The sequence below is a fragment of the Idiotropiscis lumnitzeri genome, chromosome 1 (genome assembly GCF_059441095.1).
Source record: "Idiotropiscis lumnitzeri isolate Australia: NSW breed Sydney's pygmy pipehorse chromosome 1, RoL_Ilum_1.0, whole genome shotgun sequence".
NCBI lineage: Eukaryota > Metazoa > Chordata > Actinopteri > Syngnathiformes > Syngnathidae > Idiotropiscis > Idiotropiscis lumnitzeri.
In genome coordinates this window covers 41,954,038-41,963,740 of record NC_142391.1, presented here as the reverse complement: position 1 = coordinate 41,963,740, position 9,703 = coordinate 41,954,038, and the positions used below count along the sequence as shown (strand labels likewise).

The window sequence follows — 9,703 nt, the reverse complement described above, 5'->3', positions numbered from 1 at the left end:
CGCAACATGCTCAAATAAAATCACCGTGCTAGACCAACATTCCTACTCGCCCGACCTGACTCTGAGTGAGCGCAAGGGGATGATTAAGGGGAGCATTTTTGAATAATTGGTCATTTCAAGATGGCTGTGACGATGGATGGCACTGTGGAGGATCCTTGAAGAGTGAGAATGCAGGGAAAGCGAGTTAGACATCCAGGTGGATGACTTTAAAGGAAAACTTGTAGTTTGGATTTGAGCTGTCTTTTGTGTAGCTGTGAAGTGCATCCATTTTTTTATTCATGTAAACATAGTACTAAATGGTAAATATGTTTTTTTTTAGTGTTTTAAGTGAGGCGATATTCTCCGAATAGTGTCTTGTAAAAAAAGAGCTAGAGTTGTTGCTCATTTTAATTTTAGGTATTGGGGGAAAATGTGGGAATAGCCCACAAAACCAACAGTTGGGAAATAGAGATGCATCTAAACTTGATGAGTTGAATGACAGTTTATCCAATGTGCCGGTTTATATTTCATTATTTGTCAGTCTTTCCATTTAACAGTTACCTAATATAAAGTTCAACCATTGCTGATGCACAACTTGACTACTATTGTTTTTTTGTGGTTGTTTCATGTAACCGTTCATTATTGGCTATTTAAATTCTATTTTGTAGATCAGAGTGAAGCATAAACACGCTTCTGTGTTAACCAACTACAGCCTACAAGTGTCCGCTTTGAAATCATGATGGGAACTTTGTGGACCCACCACCGCCAAAGCACATATTAGCACCCTGTAAAGAGAACCCACAAATCGAAATTTGTCATTCAAAACCTCTTTTCTTAATTTTGGAGAAAACAAAAGTACCACATTCAACTGCCAAAGCAACAAGGCGGTTAAAGCTATTGCTTTATGCTCTTTGTTCATTGTATCTGTTTATGTCAGTCAACCAATCACTGAGTAGTTTGGAGAAAATAGTCAAGGGGCGTGTACTTCTTGCGGGCGCTCGCGCCACATGCGCGCACACACTCACATGTAGATATCAACAAGGCTTGTACGCCGGTGTTTAGAATCGCTTGGAACTTCTACTTCGACACGCTAGAAAAATGAGAGAAATTGTGCATCTTCAGGCTGGTCAGTGTGGAAACCAGATTGGTGCTAAGGTTAGTCAATACCTGTTTCTGTTGTCCAAGTGTGTTACTGGTTTGAGATATTTGGTGTTCGATTCCCCCCGGAGCCTTCTGAAAGACGGGAATGATTGTCCATGGCTCCACGCAGGTCTTTTCTATCATAAACCTTGGTTTAATTTAAATACCTCGAAAGTCGAACAGTCACGATAGTTGTTCACACTCTGAAAGCGAGCGCATTTGTGTTGTCCATATTTCCCGTGAAACGCTTACTTCGAGTGTAGGGGAACATTGGATTAATGCTGATTCGTCTCAACATGTTTGTTTGAAGGCTTAAATGGCCAAATTAATGTAGACAACCTTGTAACTTGTATTTGTTTCAACTTTGGAAGCTGGCCTCTGTCAAATATGGCGCAGCGCATAGCATTCGACATGCTGTTGCATTTGACGGCTTTGATGTGTTTCTAGAAAGTGTCCTGTTGTATCCTCTACTATTTATTCGGGTAAGGATGAATGAAGGCTCAGGTGTAGACGGAAGACTTTTTAATTACAACGAAGCAAAACAGGAAGACTTGAAGAGCTCTCATTTACATTGCTCAACCGCACGCGCTGCGTGATGACGTCACGCATAACCACGTGATTCAACACAGACCACAAATACATAACATCTCCTCCCCTCTTACATCAGAAGCAGTAAATTCCCTTTTTCATTTTTTTTTCTTTAGACTCTTTAACTAGGTAAGAAAACAACAACTCAGAACATTTTTTTTTCCAACACCTTTCTGACCTACAAATTCAAACGATCAGGTGCCTTTCTTTCCCGAGTAGGATAGCGACGTTCTAGCGCTACAGCAGTCTTTTCCATATGACTAGGTTCTAGTACTGGTGCGCTCTCTTCCACAGATTTATCTGAACCATGAACAACAGCAGGGCTAACGGAATTTGCCACAGGTAAAGGTACATTACAGGGTTCAGGTAAACATTCCTCAACATTTTTGTCACAATCGATAGTCACAGACAATTCAGGGGTGCTTGGAGACGCCCTTAAAAGTTGGTCCACATGGCGGCGCCAAACACCATCAGCTGACTGAACTGTGTAGGAGACAGGTCCTGTTTGGGCAATCACAGTAGCAGGAATCCACTTAGTTTTGCCTTGATAATTCCTTGCGAGCACTTTCTCTCCTGGTGTGAAAACTCTGTCTTTTGCATGAATGTCCCGTTGCATTATTTGTTTCCTTGGACTTGCCCGAACAATGTCTTTCACTGCTGCAGGCTTAAGAAGATCCAAGTTGGTCCGTAGTTCTCTGTTGAACATCAGGCTGGCGGGTGATGTCTTGGTAGTTGAATGTGGAGTGGTCCGGTATTTGAGAAGAAACTCATGTAGTCTCTGGTGGAGCATTCCTTGTCCTTGTGATGTTTTAAGTGCATTTTTTTAGTGTTTGCACGAACCTCTCTGCTAACCCATTCGTTGCAGGGTGGTATGGAGCTGACTTGATGTGCTGTACTCCATTGACATGCAGAAAGTCTGACATTTCTTTTGACACAAGTTGAGGGCCATTATCTGAAACAAGTTGGGCAGGAGCACCAAATCTACTAAAGATTTCTCCCAATTCCTCAACTGTCTTTTCGGCAGTTGTGGATTTCATTATAGCCACCTCTGGCCACTTACTGTGTGCATCAACAGCAATCAGGAACATTCTGTCTTCAAATGGACCCGCAAAATCGATATGAATCCGATACCAAGGGTCCTGAGGAAAATCCCATGGATGGAGTGGTGCTGCTGGAGGATTGTTACGGGTTTTGTGACAGGATGGGCAACTCATGGCCATATGTTCGACTTCCTTGTTTAGCCCTGGCCACCAAAAGTAGCTTCTGGCCATCTCCTTCATTTTCACTATTCCACTGTGTCCCGCATGAAGCTGCTCCAACATTTTAGCACGCAGTGACTGTGGAATGATGACCCTCCTTCCCCACAGCAGACAACCGGACTGGACAGTAAGTTCCCACCTCCTATTACTGTAAGGTTTCAGTGTAGCACTATCACCTACTGAACGTCCATTCATGACCATGTCCATAACCACTGACAAGTCAGGGTCAGTATGTGTCGCCTTTTTCACTTGGGATGCAGTTATAGGCGCTCTTTCAACGCTCCTGAAGTAGAAGATGTCCACCGTGTTCGATTCATGTTTCGTGACAGGGAGTGGCAACCTTGAAAGTCCATCCGCGTTGCCATGAGAGACTGATTTCCGATACTTAATGTCGTAGGAGTGAGCCGACAACAGTAAAGCCCATCGCTGGAGACGCGAAGCTGCCAGAGATGGTATTCCTGTGTGTGGTCCCAAGATAGTTGTCAGAGGTCGATGATCTGTGAGCAGAGTAAACTTCCTTCCATATAGGTATTGGTGAAATTTTCTCACGCCAAAAACAATGCCCAGTGCTTCTCGTTCCAGTTGAGCATAGTTCGACTCTGCCTTGTTCAATGTCCTGGATGCAAACGCAATAGGTCTGTCCTCACCATTTGGAAACACATGAGAGATGACAGCACCCACTCCATAGGGTGACGCGTCGCATGCCAGTTGGATTGGTAATGACGGATTGAAATGTGTTAACACCTTAGACGTGGTTAATGCATTTTTAGCATCATGAAATGCTTGTTGACATTCACTAGTCCATTTCCATTTCTTGTCTTGACATAACAGTTCATGTAGCGGTCGTAGCAGTGAAGCTAAATTCGGTATGAACCTTCCATAATAATTCAACAATCCGAGAAAAGATCGCAGCTGACTCACGTTCTCAGGTGGCGGGGCGTCCACAATGGCTGTGATCTTTGAAGGTGACGTATGCAGGCCTTTCCCATCGATGACGTGCCCTAGATACTCCACAGATGGTTTCAGGAAGTCACATTTCTCCGTGCGAACTCTGAGTCCATAATCACGTAATCTTTGCAGTGTGGCATCCAAATTTTGAAGATGTTCTTCATCGGTTGCTCCGGTGCACAGTATGTCATCCAAATAACACTGTACACCACGTAATCCACTGAGAATTTGATCCATGGCACGCTGAAATATTGCTGGAGCCGATGTAATACCAAATGGCAGTCTGCAATACCTAAACAGTCCTTTTTGAGTGTTTATGGTTAGTATTTCACGTGACTCTTCCTCCACATGCATTTGCAGATATGCTTGGTTTAAGTCAATCTTACTGAACTTTTGTCCACCGCTCAGTCCAGCAAACAAATCATCAATCAGTGGGAGTGGATATTGCTCTGCACTCAACACCGGATTGACAGTCACTTTGAAATCTCCACATGTGCGTATTCCTCCATTCTTTTTGGGTACTGGCACAATGGGAGTTGCCCATTCACTTGTTGAAACAGGTTCCAGCACTCCACTTTTGACCAATGCTTCCAAGTCTGCCTCGACTTTGTCACGAATGGCATAAGGCACTGTCCTAGCCTTCATAAACACTGGTTTGCTTCCTTGCTTAATGTGTCGTTTCACTGTGATATTTTTCATGCTGCCCAACTCTGGTCGGAAAACCTCCTCATTCTTGTCAAGGATGGTTTGCAGTTGTGAATTCCCGTTTGACAACTGTCTGACTTCTTGCCAATCAAGACGTAATGCTTTCAGCCACACACGCCCCATGATTGGTGCAAAGTTTCCTCTCGTAACATACACTGGTAGCTTAGCAGTTTGACTGTTACACTCAACCGTTATATCGGTCATTCCTTTAATGTGCACTTTGTGTCCTGTATATGCCTTGAAAACAGTGTCAGAGGGGCGTAAAGGAACATGTTTCATGCACCGCTTGTAGATCTGATATGACACTAGTGATGCCTTGGACCCTGTGTCTATCTGCATTTTAACTGGATGCCCTTCTAGGTTAGTCTGAGCCCAATAGCAATCTGAGCTTTCATCTGCATTCATTATACGCACTGTGTTGACGTTCATTTCTTCATCAGAAGATGAGCATTTGTCATTTTTTACAGTGTACACTTTTTTTTTTTTATTTCTGAATTTGTCTTTTAAGTCCCGTTTCTTACTCTTTTCCATAGTTTTTCTGTTCCGACATGCTCTTTCCACATGTCCTTTCTTGCCACATTGACGACAGTCCATTTCTTTACACCAGCAGGTAGATGACCTGTGTTACCACACCTATAGCACGGTCCCGGAGAGCTGCTCTGACTGCCGGCAACGTTGTGCACTCTTCCTGTAGCATTTAGTTGCTGAGACTCTCTGGACGCCATTTCCATTGTAACACTGATGTTGATAGCCTTTTCCAGGGTCAGGTCACTTTCAGTCAGCAACTTTTTCTGTGCTGCTTCATTCCTTAATCCACACACTAGTCTGTCCCTTAGTGTGTCATTTAGCACCTCTTTGAACTCACAATGTTCAGCTAGCTTTCTCAAAGCTGCCACAAACATGGTTACGGACTCCCCCTCCTCTTGACAGCGCTTGTGAAATCTATATCTCTCGGCAATGACAAGAGGTTTTGGTGAAAAATGTCCAGTGAGAACACCCACTATCTCTTCATATGTTTTACTCCCCGGTGCAGCTGGTTGTACCAGACTACGAAGCAAAGTAAATGTCTTCGGGCCCATCACACTCAAAAACCTTGGTACTTTCCTTTCGTCCTCAATAGCGTTAGCTTGAACGAAATAGCCAAAACGTTCCGTGTACGAGCTCCACTGCTCAACGTCCTCGTCAAAGGGGCCAATCGAGCCGATAACTCCCGCCATTCTGCGCCTGGTTAATCAGCCTGCCACTTACTTGACTGTCTTCCTCAAAACTTTTAATGTCCGCGGCTTCCAAAAACCTTTTGCCGCCACTTCTCCTCCGCACTCAGCGTAAAGTCCTCCCCGAGAGAGAAAAAAAACAAAAAAAAAAAACGTCGCCACCGCCGGGGGAATGGCACCGACCAACACACGGATCCGAGCTCCGCGACCCGCAGAAACTCCCCCCAAAAAAACCGTCGCAGGTTCAGACGTCCTCGTCGCCACTTTTGTTGTATCATGAATGAAGGCTCAGGTGTAGACGGAAGACTTTTTAATTACAACGAAGCAAAACAGGAAGACTTGAAGAGCTCTCATTTACATTGCTCAACCGCACGCGCTGCGTGATGACGTCACGCATAACCACGTGATTCAACACAGACCACAAATACATAACATGTCCCATGTACTTTTATCATAAAGGATAGTTCACCGCTTGAAATAGTCTGTTGCATAATTTTTTTTCTTACTGTAAACATGTTTTGAGAAAATATACAGACTGTATCGTCACTATGAAGATAAAGCAACAGCGCTGCCCATTTTTTATTTTTTTTATGTGAAACTAAGTATGGAGGACTGAAAGTGCCGAAATTAAATACTCCATGAAATGTTGAATTCAAATTGTTAGTTAATTAAAGATTTACCATGAATTAAACGTTCGATTTATGAAATATGCAATTACATAAATACATGTGTAATTAATTAAATGACCAAGCATATGTAAAAATAAATCTATACATTTATTTCTGCATTAATTCTTTATGATTTTAATTATTTTTTGGTCCAGCGTTGCAGTGTTTCGTGGGTTTATTTTATCTTTCAAATCGCCCATCAGGTAGAGGGCGTGGCTAAACCCTGACGAACTCAGATTTTGTATGATCTGTCTCTAAATCTTGTCTATTGTCTTGATTGATCGGTCGAGGCTGGCATTTAGTTGTTTTGCTTGAGTATTCAAACCATCGCAGAGGTAAATGGCGTCACTCAGTGTATCGGAATATTTTCACGAGACACTCGGTTGGCATCATCCTTGACTTGAGCAGCCCAACCAGTCAGGTGTTAGGAAGGACCTGCCCACCAAACGAGTTTGACGTTTAAAATTAATGCATTTATCACTGAAACGCGAAACCATGAAATAATTTAAATTAAATACAGAAATAATTTCATAGGTTTGTTTTTACATATTATCATTGGTAATTTAATTAATTAATTTCATATTTAATTGATAAAAAAAAGATTTGATTCATGACCCCTATTTCATGGCGCATTTATTTATTTATCCGATTTTTTAAATTCCATATATAATGAATGAATGAATGAATGAAAATTAATGACAATTTCAAAGAATTACATTTATTGTATTCACATTGATTTAGTTCATTTTTGCACTTTCAGTCCTCCATAACTAAGGCATCGTCATGTTGTGTTAAAGGTAACAAATGGAATTAATCACAGATAGAATTGCGAAACTGAGGCCCTGTCTTTTGAGGAGTGGTTGTATCCTCGCCATAGGACTATATTAAAACATTGATGTGTTGCAACAGTTTAACAGTTTATGCTTTGGCTTTAGTTTTGGGAGGTGATCAGTGATGAGCATGGCATTGACCCAACTGGCACATACCATGGTGACAGTGACCTGCAGTTGGATAGGATCAATGTCTACTACAATGAAGCTTCAGGTAAGATACAATATACCTGAAATATCTTGTGGTAATAATTGATATACCTCACTGCTCTCAAAGGTGGAAAATATGTTCCACGTGCTGTAATGGTTGATCTGGAGCCAGGCACAATGGACTCTGTGCGGTCTGGACCGTTTGGTCAGGTCTTCAGACCAGACAACTTTGTCTTTGGTGAGTAGTTTTGAGGAAGATTTTTTTTACGAGATAAAAATTGAATATCAGGCAGTTTAATTTTCTCTGTATTCGTCAAGATTCTCTCCTGCAAGATAACTTGAAGTGTTGTGTAGCTCAATCTTGATGTTTCCTGCAGGCCAGAGTGGTGCTGGTAACAACTGGGCTAAGGGTCATTACACAGAGGGTGCAGAGCTGGTGGACTCTGTCTTAGATGTAGTAAGGAAGGAGGCTGAGAGCTGTGACTGCCTCCAGGGATTCCAGCTCACGCATTCTCTGGGTGGCGGTACTGGCTCGGGAATGGGCACTCTGCTCATCAGCAAAATCCGTGAAGAGTACCCAGACCGCATCATGAACACGTTCAGCGTGGTGCCTTCTCCGAAAGTATCCGACACAGTTGTTGAGCCCTACAACGCAACGCTGTCAGTCCACCAGCTCGTAGAGAACACAGACGAGACCTTCTGCATCGATAATGAGGCGCTTTATGATATCTGCTTCCGCACCCTCAAGCTCACCACTCCCTCCTACGGCGACCTCAACCACCTGGTCTCAGCCACCATGAGCGGCGTCACCACCTGCCTCAGGTTCCCCGGACAGCTCAACGCTGACCTGCGCAAACTGGCTGTCAACATGGTGCCCTTCCCCCGTCTGCACTTCTTCATGCCAGGCTTCGCCCCCCTCACGAGCAGAGGCAGCCAGCAGTACAGAGCCCTCACTGTACCTGAGCTCACCCAGCAGATGTTTGATGCCAAAAACATGATGGCCGCCTGCGACCCACGCCAAGGTCGCTACTTGACCGTGGCTGCCATCTTCCGTGGTCGCATGTCCATGAAGGAGGTGGATGAGCAAATGCTGAATGTGCAGAACAAGAACAGCAGCTACTTTGTTGAATGGATCCCCAACAATATCAAGACCGCAGTGTGTGACATTCCTCCTCGGGGCCTCAAGATGGCCGCCACCTTCATTGGCAACAGCACAGCCATCCAAGAGCTGTTCAAGCGCATCTCGGAGCAATTTACAGCCATGTTCAGGCGCAAAGCTTTCCTCCACTGGTACACAGGCGAGGGCATGGATGAGATGGAGTTCACAGAGGCAGAGAGCAACATGAATGACCTCGTGTCAGAGTATCAGCAGTATCAGGATGCTACTGCTGAGGAGGAGGGAGAATTTGGTGAGGATGAAGATGAAGATGAAGATATGGCTTAACTTGATTCATCTTTGTTTCTCACAAGCAGTTTAGTTAATTTGAAAGTTATTTCAAGTCTTCCAGGTTTGACTGCTCTCAAGTCAAATCCAAAGTTTTGTGTGTGTTTGTGTGTTAATTTTTGAGTGTCTTTGAAACCTCACTGTGCAGATTGTGGCTACAAATTTTTAAGCTTTAACATTAAACAATCAATTTCCTCAAAAGTGTTTTTCAAACTGTGTGAAATATTCTTGGATCAAGTACATTTATTGTTAATACACGATTGGTACTGGTACGTAATCTCAGATTCGTGGCATGACTGAGTAGAACCAGCATGTCGTTTGTTCAATACCCACTCATGACGATGTCCAAGTATTCTTGAGCTAGATGCTGAACCCACATCAGCAAGTGACATGGATTGGCACTGATGGTAGAGCAAAGTAGAGACCTTCTGACAATGTAATTCGGTGGTTCTACCTGACACTAAAATTGAATATAACGCTTCACAGTACAGCGAAGCACTCTTGAGGTGGCAATGTTGCCTAAAACTTTTTCCACATGGCTAAGAGACTAAAGCCAGCAGGGTCCAGCTGCACACTTCCTCCAGTTGACCTTCCAGAATCCCTAAAGGCAGAATTATATTTTTTATGTGTGTCACCAGGACGTCCCAGTGTCTGGAGCAAATAAAACACAAGATTACTGCAGTGTATTGGTTATTGGCAAACGTTCCACCAAAGTTTTGTTCTACACTAACGTCAATTTATTTGGCTGTACTTTGTAAGGCTGTGGATGTAAAGAAGT

General features: G+C 43.4%; 1 protein-coding gene across 2 annotated transcripts; it reads left to right on the top strand.

The window, feature by feature from the left end:
* Positions 1-943: 943 nt before the first annotated feature.
* On the top strand, positions 944-9,145 carry LOC148344672 (tubulin beta-4B chain-like). 2 transcript variants are annotated; one of them, XM_088301485.1, is made up of 4 exons: positions 944-1,134; positions 7,437-7,545; positions 7,609-7,719; positions 7,859-9,135. In XM_088301485.1, exons 1-4 carry the CDS (start codon positions 1,078-1,080, stop codon positions 8,923-8,925), a joined length of 1,344 nt encoding a protein of 447 aa, XP_088157611.1. In that variant the 5' UTR covers positions 944-1,077; the 3' UTR covers positions 8,926-9,135. The 2 variants fall into 2 exon arrangements, with proteins under 2 accessions (XP_088157611.1, XP_088157619.1); XM_088301493.1 differs by lacking the exons at positions 944-1,134; positions 7,609-7,719 and having other exon boundaries at positions 7,489-7,545; positions 7,975-9,145.
* Positions 9,146-9,703: the final 558 nt, after the last annotated feature.